General features: G+C 35.1%; 1 protein-coding gene across 1 annotated transcript; it reads right to left on the bottom strand.

The window, feature by feature from the left end:
• Positions 1-959: 959 nt before the first annotated feature.
• Positions 960-14,154, bottom strand: LOC144434374 (uncharacterized). The gene is made up of 4 exons (XM_078122824.1): positions 14,029-14,154; positions 4,264-4,441; positions 1,798-1,913; positions 960-1,330 (listed from the first exon to the last, which is right to left on the bottom strand). The coding sequence occupies exons 1-4, from the start codon at positions 14,093-14,095 to the stop codon at positions 960-962; spliced, it is 732 nt and encodes a 243-aa protein (XP_077978950.1). The 5' UTR covers positions 14,096-14,154.
• Positions 14,155-16,442: the final 2,288 nt, after the last annotated feature.

Genomic DNA, 16,442 nt, shown 5'->3' with positions numbered 1-16,442 from the left:
GGTGAAACCATGGATGAATAAGTGAGATCTCATTAATATATCCATGGTCAAATCATCAAATGAATATATTAAGACAATTCAGCCAAGGTAGCCAGGCTGTGAATGTGTCTAGGTATTACTTAGACCCATGCCATTGATAATACTTCTTGTATAATGATTAGTATATGTGCACTCCCTGATACATCATGGCAGAATGCACAATGGATGAAAAACAACTTGATATGAATTATGGTAAATGAAGCCAGACCACTACATCAGCTTTTAATCAGACTGGTGTATTCTATTACATGTTTTTGATTTTGCATTATGCATTCAAAGCTGTTAACAGACAGGATACTGACGTCAACACTTTCTGACATGTGAAAGAATTCTTCTTGCTTAGAGAATTGACAAGCAGCACAAATGATTTTCTGGAAATTATACTCAAAATAAAATGTGTAGCACTGACTATATAACACCTCAAAGAAAGGAGGAGCTAAGAAACTGACTTATTTTACAGAAAAAGGAACATTAATATCTTTGGAAGATTTCACGGAGTTGACCTTTTATCAAAGTACATTTCATTTAATTGTCTTTTAACTTACATGTCTTATTTACACAGATCACCAAACATCCAGTAGACTTCTGCTGAGTCACAAACAAGTTTCTGGTTGGCTGCAATTGCTCCATATACAAACCCTGTCTGTGTATCAACCAATGATCATCAGTCTTGTATACAGCTAGGAGTTAAATTCATCACTGTTAAACAAACACAGCTGGCAGGGTGATCATTTCCCTGAAGCTATGCTGCACTCCATTTTTTAGACAGCGGTTGGATGATATTTCATCCTAACACTTTGTTTTAGACTGTATAAAGATACAATGTGTTATTCTGTCCTCATCGGCCCTGATATCTTCATGACATGCTAAGCTAGCTGATAGGGCAGCATACCATGTCGTATCTTACAGACTAACTTTGTTTAAACTGAGTTGAAAAACTTCTCACAAATATATGGGTCTCCTGCACATTCAGTCCTATGCATCATACGATGCAGTCCACTGTGACTGTGTTTACTCTCAGTTTGACAACATTCATCTTCCGGTCCGGTATTTGGGGGAGGAAATTGCTCCTTCTTGTGTTGAATGACAAAGAGTCCAAGTACAACAATTAGTACAACTAAACATAGACCTGCTATAGCTATGGCAATATAAACAGGATCAGCTACTATTCCACCTCTAGGAGATGTGCTTTCAGTTTTTCTGTCTTGGTCTGGATTTGACGAGACAACTGTGTTTTCTTCATGAACTTTGTTTACTTCTTCAAAGTCTGATGCACCAAGCACTCCTTCATCTGTTAAAGTGAGAAAATTAACAAGCTAGAAAATCAGTCACTGATAGCTGAAACAGTTGTACAGTTAGAGAATAATGACCATTCCAGTCTAGATTTCCTGATATTTCAAGAATTATACCACATGCAAGCCACTGTTATTGCCTTTGAATTGAAAATATGGATTATATATTATATAGAGATATTTTAACCCAATCGAATATGACTGACAGATCAGGATTGTGAGTCTGGTCTAAAATAGGCTAGTAATCCCGGACCAATGACGTCATTACAGTCTAAAGGCACAGTGTGTGCAGCAAACATAGAGCAAGCACTGCAGTTATGAGTGTAGCCAAATGATGTGAAAGTATTGATATACAACTCTATGACTATTCAGACACTTTAGTGTCTGTTATAACTTGGCTGTATGTTTCGCATGATGGAAATTGTGTATTAAACATCTTTCGATAATGAATTTACATCATTCTTACCTTTTTTGTTAGTCTCAAAATGCCATGTAGGATGGGTAGGAATGACATCTTTATTGCACATTGGTTCATTACAACACACCAGTATTGGCCATGCTGAATTCAATACTTCAGGTTTTCTAAAATAAAAATGTGTGCATTTAGAACTTCAGTAGCTGCCATGTTTGCATGTTTTTGAAAAAACAACAGCACAAAATTATGACGAGCAATATTGATTGACAACTGAAGTACTTGAATGCATACTGGTACTTTTGTAACTATAGTTGTTGACAGTGTGTACACTGGCTTGACATCTGTGTGTAAACAACTTACTTATGAACATTCTGGACAAGTTAAATGTTTGTCAACAAATTGTGAATTTGTGGGATGCTCTGTAAGCCTGATTACTAACCTACCTGTAGACTTGAACCATGATTGCTACTACACTATTCCACTATCCTAACTGTAGCCCACCTGTAGACTTGAACCATGATTGCTACTACACTATTCCACTATCCTAACTGTAGCCTACCTGTAGACTTGAACCACTATCGCTACTACTACACTATTCCGCTATCCTAACTGACATTTTGATTTTTTAAATTTTTGTTATCATTCCCAAATATATCTATCAATAAAACAAGTGCTCTAACTAATTATTCCCTTTGTCAGCTCTGTTGTTCAAACAATCACAATACCAGGCAGCTCAAAGTTCTATTTTCATACCTCCAGACTTCACTGTGCTGATGTTACTGCAATCTGTCAATTACAGTGTCAATCAACTAGGTTCAGTATAAATGTACAAATAAGTCAAACCCCCCCCCCCCCTCATGAAAAATTAGGTCAAATATGAGTTTTCCTGATAGAGTCAAGTCAACAGACCTCCATGTACAGTATGAGTGTTGAAAATAAACAAACAGAACCTAGCTGTTATCAATAGAAATGAAAAGGCCCCTGTGAAATTCAGTGTGTATTTGATTTACTATATGTAGCTTGAATGTAAATACTCCTAACCATAGATGAGAAACATATACATATAGAAAAATGTAATATATTAGAGATCCAATTCCTTCTCTCATGCCTGGTTAAGTTAAGTAGTCTGCATGCCACAATGTGGTCTTTGTGAGTATTGATAAAGTATAGGCACTCTGACATTAGGAAAGTCATTGGTGTCATATTTATTAGCTATCAATACATTTATATCTAGTTTCTTATCTAGTTTGTTTTAGCACCTAACAATCATTGCAGAAAATCAATGACGAAATGTAGTTTTTTTAATTGATTTCAAAGAAAGATTATATTTTATTCTATATGGCACCATATTAACAATTCTTAAATTGAACCCTATTGCACAATATATGTCATCCATCAAGGTCATGATGTATGCAGACAAGTTTTTAGTACAGGCCTATAACTGTGCACTGTACGTACATTTGTACATCCACAAAAGAGAGGGTCCCAGTATCATACCATATCACATTAGAGCTACAGGTACTTATTTGGCCTAAAAATCATTCAGACAATGGTTATTCATCAAATTAAAAAGAAATTCCAATACTTGATGAAAATACCACCTTTACATTCTATACAGGTTCATTATCCCAGTATGAGATTTAAGACTCCTGACTGAGTTTATACAATAAGTAGAATGGTCTATACATTCCTAGCATAAAACTGCAGGACCCTGTGTATTTCAGTGACCAGCGTGTGACCACTGTGAACTAAATAAAGGTCTCAGATGACAAACCTACATGACCATCACCATAACAATAAGAAGATATTTTAACTGGGTGATGCATACTGTATTTGTGAGTTCTGAAAGTTTCCTGCTGTTGCACATTTTCCCAATAGTTTGTTTATTATCATGATGAACTAAGCAATGTTAACGTCCTACATACATATCCCTTTGACAAGAGGATGATTTTGTTCAGTCCTTCAAAATTTAGTGTGTATTAAAGTTAGATACAACATGTCCTACAGGCTGACATGCTGCCATATCTCATATCTGCCATTATTCAAATAGACTGGTGGCTGTGATAAGGGAGTAAATTACGCATATCATGATGAAATAGAGATTCAAATCAGATGGTACTCAAAATTGCATGGGTTTAATTTGATTTTGATGTGTGTATTTCAATGTCTATAGATGAACTGCTAGTGGAGAGTTTGTTAATGTTATAAAAGCATTTCTTAGTACTTTTTCGCTAAAAATTAGTATCAGTGACTCAAAGTGAGAGAATCTGGTAAAGCTTGCATTGATTGATCATGATTTCCTGTATTGTATCAAACAATTTTGGTTGAGAACCCTTGTAAAATTATACCTTGAGAACCCAGGTAAACATCTCCTTCTTGCAAGATAAATGTATTTCTATTTACCAACACTTCCTGTTATTAGCTATCCACTCCTTGTTAGCGCTGCCAAACAATATTTCAAAGCTCCAATACATTTACTGGTCCTGATTATAAGCAATGGTTGTATAAAGCACTTACCTATTTTCACATAGTAAAGTTGAAGTGCTATCTATACAGCCTCTACTGATGGGATCAACACCATCATTTCTCTGTAGGTACTCTGCATAGCAATGTCTAGATGCATTACAAACTTTAGTGTTTCTAAGAAGACATTCCGGGGTTGTACAAGCACACTGTATAGGCTCAGCTGACAAATCTGAAAATAATTCACATTCATCAAAATCATGCATAATGTGAAGAAGTGTGAAGTGATTGTAAATGACATACATGTAAATAGATATGATAATTTACAAATGTCCAAGTGTGATACATTTCATTATCTGGTGTGGCATACCTGTACTATTTCAGCTATCCTAACTGCCATCTTGATTTGGGGAAATCCAAAAAATCAAAATGTTAGTTGGCATAGTTTACTGGTACAACTAGTAATAGTCCTTCAAGACTACACGTAGACTAATTATGTGGTGTGCTGTGTGTGCCTGTATTTTAACAGCTGTTGGGATTTCATAGTAAATTAATACATGGGTAATATTTATTTTGCTGTACAACATTACTATATCACCGTCAATGTCAGTGGAAAGGGGGTGGGGGGGGGGGGGTGGTTGAGACAAACATGGGATTATAAGATATTCTGTGGAAGGAGTAGGACTAATATTATCGAGATGCGGGCAGATAGTGAAATAAGGAAAATATATAATGTGAGGATGAGATATTCAGTTTGTATTATATATTGGCATATTGAACACATTAAATGATCAATGGTTAAGTGGAACTTGGGGGGGGGGGGGTTGCAGGTATAGTAGGTGATATATGATTACATGTAGGTGGAAGCAATACAGTAACACTACAACAAACATACACATATTAAAACCAAAGGTCAGACAATAGTAGAACTACTACAGATTACATCTATAGGTCTGTTTTGATTTATTTGTGGTGACACTATAAATAGCGCACACCATAAATCAGTTAGGCACCTTCCATCCATTATTAACACTGACTTCATACATACACAAATCAATGTTTATTAGTTTTTTTATGCTCCAGGAGTTTCATATTTTTGTATGCCGGTAAATTAATTAAGTTACACATGATAGAAGACAGTTATTGGATTTTGTTGACAGGATTATCTAAACTACCTCCCTGCTGTGTGTTATTTTATAGAAATGGCTCTTGTAAGGTCATTGATTTACATTCATTTATTGTTAGTAATCATGTTTGCCTTCCATAATTTAATCTGTTCCTCATTTTTCTTCTTTTTCGCTGATCTTGCCTTTTTTTGCTGATCATGATAATACTTACTTTCACCTATAATTGTAAATGTAATTAACCAACCCAGGAAGTGGGTACTTATCTTAACATACATGTAGCATATCTAGGTGTACAACTGGGGTATTATTTTTTCATCAGACAACTAACAATATATTCACAGAAAGTTGTTGAAATGTCATCATAGTTCATGTCCATGAGAGGTATTTTTTATCTACAAGTAGTAAATTAACAGGTGAAATTATGATTCACTGGGGTGCTTATTTTTAGGTGCAGACCCAAATTTCAGTTTGATTGAATATATATTGTGCTACAGCTTTACACAGAAATATTTACTCATAGTTGATTCAATAATGTTCAAGGTGTACAACATTACTAATAAGTCATTATATCTATTAGATCAGTTTCTAAAACATTACAGTTGCAGAGAGTACAGCATTAATTTTAATTTCATTTACAGAATTTCTATAGAAATATTAGGAGATCCAGGCAGCAATTCAACTTATTTATTATTTATTATTTCTACAAGAGCATATTTCTATATTTTTGCTAAAGTTTCAAAGAGAAATATCAATTTTTTCTACAATAATTGAAAAATTCTTATCTCTATGTATTGTAAACTGTCAGCTACATTTTTAGCAAAAATACAATCTTTTGCAATTAAACTGGTACGTATGCTAACCAGGGAAATCACTCAGTTCTCTTCCAGTAATGGACAAATTCTTCTTCTTTGTTCTGACCATATGTACGTGTATTGTAAAACTGTTTTCAGGAAAAGTACACAATCTCTCTTTAGTATACCAGTCAGGTCAGCAACTTACATATTGTGCGACATTAGCTTAGGAATACACCATTATTATTGGGGGGGGGGGATGGAGATTTTCTAGAAAACAAAATTTGTCGCCAGCCAAAATCAGGAAAAAAAATTTGCTGACCTAGTCAAGACAGTCAAAAAAATTGTTTCCAGGATATGTGCTAAAACAAAAATGTTGTCATGCTGCAAATGCAGAAACTAGCGACAAATGTCAAATTCCCAGGTACTAGTGTTTCTGGCTTTTAAAGTTTCTTGTCAAAGGTTTATACTACACAACACAAGTCAAATTTAAAGCATATATTTATATTTTAAAAAATTGTCATACCCCTACATGCCAAAAAAAAATTTGCTGTCTAGTTGCTACATGTATTGATAAAAAAAAATTTGCTGACATGGTCCTTGAGTCCAAATCCCCCCCCCCCCAATCAAATGGTTTACCCCTTACAATAACTTGTGCTATGAATTTCAGTAATACATCATGAGTGAAATGAGCTTAAATTCATCACACAATCTAGGTATAGTGACATATTATTAGGTACACATGTAATGTGAAAGTGTATGTCTGTCTGTATGTATGTATGTATGTATGTATGTATGTATGTATGTATGTATGTATGTATGTATGTGTGTGTGTGTGTGCATATGTATCATTGCATGTGTATGTGTGCATGCGTGCATGCATGTACGTACATATGTATGCATGTCGTGTGCACATATAGTGTGTGTGTGTGTGTGTGTGTGTATGTGTGTGTATGTGTGTGTGTATGTGTGTGTATGTGTGCGTGCATGTGTGTGTGTGTGTGTGTATGTGTGTGTGTGTGTGTGTGTGTATGTGTGTGTGTGTGTATGCATGATGACACTGTATGCATGTGCATGGATGAATGTGATTGGGTGGGTGGGTGGTGAGGACAGGGTCTTGCATATTGTAAAATAAAGAATGTATACTATAATGATAAAACATAAATCACAAACTGAAAAATACCTACATGACAGAATGTGGCAGCTGTTATGATAGTCTAAATAGATCAATTAAGTTGTCTGTCTGAGGCATAAAGGATGTTTTCTAAAGATGTCAGTGTCCATTGTACAGTCTAAATACCTCAATATATCTATTTGAATAGCAGCTTTAATCATGTTATTCATGGAAACATTTCCACTGATTATATAATATTATACTGCAATACAACATGAAAACATGTATTAACTCTGATTTGCTATGAATTAATCTAAATTGGTGAAGTGATCCGAGGAATGACCAGAAAATTGAGCTGAATTTTTTGAACAATTTGAACAGTATATGAAATTCATATTTATAAAACCAAATACTGTGAGAAAAGGAAATTACAGACTTTCCTATAGATAACAGTGTTAACTTTCTCTCATCCTCTTCTTTGAATGTGTTTGTGTATGTATGTGCATGTATGCATGTGTGTGTGTGTGTGTGTGTGTGTGTGTGTGTGTGTGTGTGTGTGTGTGTGTGTGTGTGGGTGTGGGTGTGGGTGGGTCAGTGTGTTCCCTGTCAATTTGACGTACATAACCACTAATGCATTGCAATACACCAAATTTGATGCTCTCCAATCAATTCTTATGTAGCGACTCAAGAAAACCCATTTTTAATAATTTTGACACAATGAAAAATGTTTTCTTTTTATACTGCATGGAAACATGCATGTATAATGATACGGGTGGAGTTATACCAATGGGACTTCTTGCTTGGGGTTTGGAACACTTTTCTCTGTCTTTTCATCTTTTATGTTTTTATTTAATCCTGATCTATGATTCCTTTTTTGAGTGAGATGAAGAAAATGTGTTAGAACTGACACCCTTTCCTACACACACATAGCCATAAATTGATATAGTAAAATAAATATGTTATACTGTTCTATAAATCATTTATCATATGGTACTGGCCTACTCCTTTGCACATGTAAGCCATTAGATTTGACCTATGTAGTACCATGCACATGTATATATCCATAATTGTGAATAAACTCACTTTTAAGCACAATGGTGTTAATTGGTGATAAACTTGCTAGTATAATTTATACATCTTTGCCTTCAGTAATGTATATATATATATATATAGGTTTGCCTTTAGGTCATGTATGATTTCCCTGCAAAATGTACATTTGTATTTAATCATCGGATGTGGGGAATCATTTTTTGCAGCTCTATACAATATAATGTGGGTATATGACAATTATTGTGTGTACATGTACATTATACATTATGAGTTAGTGTCTTATGATTTCTTTTAGAGAAATAAAATTATTTATTGTGGAATGTGGGTATATAGTATTGTATGTAGAAGTGCATAAGGAACGAGTGAAACAGTCCCGATCAATAAATGCAATTTAATGTTTTGAATCAATATTCTTGCTCACAGGATATCAAGGCAACATACAGAAGGTCAACACCTGACTATATCTACATTTTATGACATAGAACGAGGCACCGCATGTTGTTCTTATTAACAGTAAAAACGCCAGGAAAGATGTGAAAGTCATGCGTACCAAAAAGAACCCTATAGAATATGCCTGAAAAGATAGAATAAGCGTAGTTAGATATTAGTGAATGATGTAAATAATCTATTCATTCCAGGGGGTGCCAGCATTCTGAGATGGAAAATGATTTCCTTCTCCTTCAACCTCAATCAATCTTCATCACACCAAAAACCGTTAGTCATAAAATGTACAGATACAGGATAGTTAATATTTTATGTACATGTACATTACGAGTTAGTGTCACGATTTCTTTCAGAGAAATAAAAAAAATTCTACCATAACACTATTTAACTTCAGTAGAATTACTATTATAGTATTACGGGCGAGATCGATAGTTCAATGTAGGATAAGAAACTAAATTCTTTTACTTTGGGGGTGGGGTGGGGGGAGGTTTGAGCCAATTTAGTTCTCATCCTATTGTTCCTGATGTGTACCTTCTTTCCTCAAGGCAGTGGTGAGAAGCAAACTCATTTTTTTTAAAGTTTCAACCTAAGGATCTCAAATAGATTCACAGGTCTCTCTTCCTAAAGGGTGACCAACTTAGTAATGAGGATTATAGTTTCATACAATATGATGTAAAGGCTTTTTTTCATAATGTATTCAATCCTGTACTTAGTTAAACTCAACCTATACCCACAAAAGTCCAGAATAAACGAAAAACATGCATCAAACACATGTATCATGCATATATCTAGCTTTCTTTCTTCCATCAAATGTACGTGTTAAAGTCATTATCGGTCACCAGGCCACTTCAAAAGATCACTTCCTAATTGCTAAAAAGTGGAGACTAGCAGACATAACTGCATACATTCTACTGTGGAATGTTGGTAATGGTTGGGTCTGGGTGTTCATTCAGCTGTCTTTTCTCTTTATCGGTTAGGAATCTAACTTGATTTACTATATACACTAGATTTAACAGACTTTACAGATCAAAGTGTCACACACGAATACTTTATATTTGGACAAACTGTAAACATCATTATTTTATAGGACAGTATCTGCCTCACTTTTGGAATACACTATGTACTGCAGCTGTTCTGCTTTCTTTTGGAGACCTTAGTCTGAAAAGTCCAGCTGTTGGTCCACTTACGTAACCACTCACCTGAGAGTGGGCATTATACTAGTATACATTATATACAAATTATATATGTTCACAAGTGGAAGGAATGCAGTGGATCTTGGCTATTGGAGACCTTTACAATAACACTCACTGACTGTTTTAAGGTACAGACCCTTGGGTTCTCTCCTGGATCTAGGGTTAGGGGCTATCTCTGGTTCTTCTATAAAAAACCAGAGAGACTACAGCTGTTCTGCTTTAGTGCAATGGGTAAGATACTGTGTGTATACTTCTTGTTTGCCAGATTTCTCATTCTCTAATACCCAGCTTGTGAAAACTTTACAAGTTTACACAAATTAAACTATTACTGATGTGAACTTATACAGGACTTGAAATGGAGGGGGAGGAGGGGGTAATATTGAAAGATTACCTTTACAACCTTTGTCTAGAATTTGATCAATATGGCTTGGACTAAATCTTATTCATTTTTTTAGAGTTCCAAATTTTGTACCTCCTACATAATCTCACCAAATTATGCTGAATGCTTTAATCGCCATCTGGTAGGACTCTCAGTTATCAAAATACAATTATGGTTCGCATAACATAATTTCAAGTTCAAATTTAGGGCACAAATAAATATGACATTAAAGTTAATTTCCCTTTTCTATTCTTAAAATAAATTTCTGCCTGTTACTGAGTGAGAAAATGCCCTGAGAAGCAAATTTGCTATCTAGACCTATTTAGAATACCACTTGACCTGTTCTTCACTACTTTTATTGAAAAACATGCTGCTCATATCTTAATATCAACATGAATGTGGGAAAATATTTTATACCTGGCATAGACCTACAACGGCATTAACAGCCCTTCTTACTTACATTGTGTACTTCCTAATTTCTACAGAAGCATTCAATCCATTGCAGCTTCTATAGTATAAGCGCATAGGATTATCACATTGACATTGCAACCTTTATCTACCAGCTCTCCAATTATATACAAATGTAGTTGGGTTTACTGGACTGGAACACAATAGGTAACTTGCAAACCCAAGAATGTTGCATCATGGGAAATGTGATAATATTATACTAATAAATTAGTATTGTAAACAGCATTGTTACACTGTTTGTAACCACAAATAGTTAATTCACAGTTACCCTGACCATTGCGGGAGGGTTATTTTATCGGTAGCTCCAGATTACGTATTACGGTAACCACAGATAATCCCATAGTCCTTTGCATCTGAGCATGCTCAGTTTGGATTGCAAGTTCCTTATTGTGGTTCAAATCTTACTAAAGGATTTAACCTTTCACAAACAAAAGGCAGTGACCTTGCTCAGATCAGCAACTTGCAGATCAAAATATTGGCTATATCCAAAGAGGGGATGGAGGGGAGAAAATTTGCCCTAACCATGTACTAATTTCTGAAATATAATTGTTCTGATTTCTCTCATTTAGCTAACCATAATCCTGCCGCAGCCATTACCTTTTGTAAGAACTTGACCTGTAGAGGGTTTTACATGGAATCTGAATTAGCTGGAAATGGACAAATTTTCGATGACCTAACTTGTAATATTGTTCACCGTGAGGTAATTTGAATCACCTGTGGGAAATAACATTTGTGTAGGAGTACACATTAATAGTGCAATATATCCAATGAAATGATTTTTCAAAAATCAGTACCCCAATGAATCATGATTGCAACTTTAACTATACAACTCATAAATAAAATGGACCTTTAATTGGTTGTGGCATGTACTACAATATACCTTTACATGTATTTGGTTGTGGTAGGTACTACAATATACCTTTACATGTATTTGGTTGTGGCATGTACTACAATATACCTTTACATGTATTTGGTTGTGGCATGTACTACAATATACCTTTACATGTATTTGGTTGTGGTAGGTACTACAATATACCTTTACATGTATTTGGTTGTGGTAGGTACTACAATATACCTTTACATGTATTTGGTTGTGGTAGGTACTAGAATATGTATTTGGTTGTGGGTGGGTTATACTTCCATGGTACTACAATGTCTAATCAGTAGTATTTTCAGTAAATATATATTTGTTAGTGGTTTGATCTAAAAAAAAAAAAAAAAAAATACCCCCGAGTTACATCTAGTGTTAGTTGAAATACATCCATGGTCTAGTACAGCTTGAGTCACCTTCTTTTTGGACTTTGTCTGGGCAATTCATCTTGCAACAATACAATGTAAGTAACATTTCATGTTGAAAGGTAAAAGAATGTGTGATACCCAATGTATTGTACTTCCATAGCAAACAAAACGAGTCAGCAGGAATGTTTAACTTTCCTGTGGTTTCCTGTTACAAGAAAATATTTGTACAAGTCTATTCAGAACCTGCGTGTGTTTATATTAAGTCTTTAGTCCAATGCATACAGTCAATACCAGTTGACAAATTGTTCAAGTTGCATAAGAATTCTTTCACTCTTCTGGGATTTCTATCAACATGTCTGGGAATACCTATTTGGTTATATGATAAGTATATTCAAAAAAGCTAATTGAGGACAATCACTTCAGCAACCTTAATAGTATAGGTATTTCTAGAAAATGATGAAAAAAAATATTTTCTGGTAAATCAACAATTGTTTTATTTTAATTTGATTATGTTATCTCAGTGGAGTCACCCCTGCATGTTTATCCAGAAGATTGTAACAGAAGCCATATCAACCCACACCTAGCAACTGTATATGAAAACCAGCTCGGTTTTTTTTCCATTTATTACCAACTCTCCCTAAAGCTAGACATGGTTTTACGTGTCAATTGTTGAAGTACAAGCTGGGAATGTAACACCATAAAAGTCATTACGATTGAACCATGTTGACTTTAGAAGTCTCAGTTGACAACCTCGGCAGTCAAACTCACACAGAAATAGTTTATTTACAATGGCAAACTACCACTTGTGCACCGAATAATATGCTCCTTGTTTACACGATGGATTTTAGAAGTCTGTTATTACTTCACAAACACACACGTTTACCATTTGATTACGTCTGAACATGGAGAGGCATGCATTTTTACCATGATTGTCTGAAAGCGTATACCTTTCCAAGAGTTGCAATTTGAAAAGAAAGGCTGTCAAAAATAAAACTTGACTTTTCACTTGAAACAGACTGTGAGACAAGCTTGTTGACGAGTGAATGAAATATCACTTCATTCACAGGCACTTGATAAATACTTGGTAAACCTTGCACAATACCTGGTTCTATTACTGCAATGTTAGGCTGACCCTTTGGACAATGTAATTAAAGACAGTATTATTGTGTTAAACAATACCAGTGCCCACTCAGTTTAGGGGACTGGGTTCTCATCAAATCACACTAGTATAGCACCGCTTCGCCGCCAAATATGGAACACAAAATGTAAAGTTTTCTTGAAAGACAATGCACTGACAGCCTGTTGACATACTCCATTCGTGAAGGTATACATGTAAAGGGATACTGCCATGCTCCACTAAACATCATGAATTCACCAACTTGGAAGTACAACATCATACATGTACATACATCATATGCCTACATCTATGCATCTTGATGTATTAAAATCTTAAAATCTAACCTGTCAGTATAATTACTCCATGATTTAACTTAGTAAAATGCAATTTTGATCAGCTTTCAACTTTAATAACACGAAAAATTTGGCAACTACTATTACTACTAACTTAAACGTTCGTCTCTCTTCTATTTTTTGTTGTTGTAGGTCGATCATTTCTTCAGTTTATATCTCTGGATGTAGATACGCTACGAGGTTCGACACGTCTTCCACATGTTCCAACTGGAGGGCCCGGAGAAGCCGTGTCGAAACCCGTAGTGTTTATTTCCAGCGGTATTCCTCAGTGATTCACGAAGTGAGATTGTAGTAACAGGTACACACAACTTCAATATTTTATCAATGGGATTTATCATCAAAATTGATAGCAGACGTATATTTTTTTCTTCTCGGTATGAATACCTCGAATAAATGAATAAATAACTAACATTTCACATGTAAAGAATGGACTTAACTGCATTAGTATCGGGAGTAAACAACATTTCGAGTGGTAGACGATATAACGCTAACTGGACGCCGCTCATGTACGTGCGAGTGACCGAGATACTGCATTTTTACTCACCTTTCGCCACCACTAAAATCACAAGACAGAGTACGGCTACCAACCACTGGATACTCGTTGTCAGCATGGTGACTGCGATTACAATATCCTTTGGCAAACTGACCTGTTCCTGAAAAAATTGCGTGATTTATCGTGTTCTCCGCGATATGATATTATGTGCCACCATCCTAACCGCTGTACGCTATCGCTATCTCAGCTCAGCTCCGTCTCATCATGCGATGATCATGACGATTGTTTACAGTGATTAGTGGACTGGTCCATTATCCATGTAGGGGTACAAGCACAAAGTATGGTTTTCAGCTATACACCACTTGGACCTCACGTATACATGTAAAACCATGTAAAAACCTTTTTCTGTGTATACAGTATAGTAAAACGTTTCTTGTGCTTTTGTGGCAGTATACCTCATTTAATTATGGGTTTGTGCTGTGTGGAGTATATACACTTGTAAGCTTTTAACATATAGGAAAATATATAGTTAAATATTTGTAGATTTGAAATTACGCTGTTCTTGATGCTGATCAATATGTATTTATTGTTTGTTTTTTGTTTGTTTGTTTTAACTGTTTGTTTGTTGGGTCGCTTTTGTTTATTTGTTTATTTGTTTGTTCGTTCGTTCGTTCGTTTGTTTGTTTATTTGTTTGTTTGTTTGTTTGTTTGTTTGTTCGTTCGTTCGTTCGGTTGTTGACTGGTTTTCCAGGGCTAACTAAACCTGAGCGTCCTGTGCTCCCAACCCCACCCCGGTTGGCGTTTGTGAAATCATGCGGATTGCCAGAGCTCTGCGGATTGCGATACTATATGTGAACGACTACTGGGGTCGCTGTACAGCGAATCTTACGGTAGACATGGTTTGGTAGACGAATCTTTGTTTCTTCATCATATGATGTGTAGTGGGGTTAAACTTAAAGAGAAAAGCCTAAGGAATTTTAATACTTTTGCATGTTGTGGGGGAGCCAATATTGTTGTTTACTATTCAAAAACAGGACTAAAATCAAGTAAAAAATGATAGCAGACTGTCCTTTTTGTTAACGTTATATATCAAGCTGATTCCATCTCTCTGAGAAGTGTTCTTATAGTATGGAATTATGAAAGCGAGGCGTGCAGTCACAATTTCAAATACTGTAAATATTCATTTTCAAGGCAGCACTTTGTCTTACCCTTATTGTATTTGGTATTACACCTACTTTTCAAGGTAGAAAAACACGATAAATTTGCTGTTCTTTATAAAAACAAACAAACCAACAACCCATTTTTCATCCATATGGCCACTTTAATATTCTGTCAGAAAATTCCAACCACTGATGTCACGTTATTACAATATTGTGCACCCAAGTCTCCACGAGAGAGAACACACGCTGGAAATTCCAACCACTGATGTCACGTTATTACAATATGCACCCAAGTCTCCACGAGAGAGAACACACACTGGAAAATTAACAACTGTACACAATCCTTTCCATTTTGATATGCTTTTCATCTTTATTGTTCAAGTACAGATGAAGAATTGAATAGAGTCTGATTACATAATTTTTTTGTATTTTTTCATTTGCAATTACATGTTTGAAGTTAAAACTATACTAACAGTAACGATAAAGATTAAGTTTAAATTCTGTTTTGTCTTGTCCATGTTCCGGTCCGGTTAAGGCAAATCTGACGACATTGGTTTACTCTCCTCTTGCAGTTCCATGTCACAGTTCCAAGTTCAAAATTGAACACATCATCAGATCCACTAGGGGGTTGTCAATTATTTTTTTTTTTTTGTATTTTTTCATTTGCGATTACATGTTTGAAGTTAAAACTATACTAAAAGCAACGAAATCGGATATTAATTAATTGAAAATTCTATTTTGTCTTGTCCATGTTCCGGTCCGGTTAAGACGAATCTAACGACAGTAGCCTACTCTTGAATAGTCTGGTCACCAGCGGTCAGCTCGAGATGTCTGGGTAACCGAGACTAAATCTTGAATTGATGTATCAGAGTTCAAAGTCTGAGTTCAAAGTTGAAAGTTGACTACACATCGGATCCGTCAGGGAGTTGTCAATAAATATCGGTTTTCCTTTTAAGAAAATGAAATATATCAATAAATAAGATCAATGCAATAACAACCACTATTACAGGTTACTTTGATGATTACATTTGAAATCAAACTTAATTTTGATGGTTTGACATCAGAATGTAATTAGTTTTATTCTAATTTCAAGAATCATTTGTTGAGATATAAAACAATTTAATTTTTTGAGATATGAAACATAGACAGTTTCATTTTAAATTCAGAGGACTTTATAATTGTCTTTCTTCATCTAAGGTACCGTTGGAGGGCGCTAGATTGAAATCAATCGACCTGAAGTGGATAGGACGTGAAGCTGTATCTTTCACAATAAGTCAACTGAGTAGACAGCAATCCATTTCATCT

The sequence above is a fragment of the Glandiceps talaboti genome, chromosome 4 (genome assembly GCF_964340395.1).
Source record: "Glandiceps talaboti chromosome 4, keGlaTala1.1, whole genome shotgun sequence".
NCBI lineage: Eukaryota > Metazoa > Hemichordata > Enteropneusta > Spengelidae > Glandiceps > Glandiceps talaboti.
Note: the sequence above shows the minus strand (reverse complement) of the source record. Positions and strands in the feature narration are given on the sequence as shown.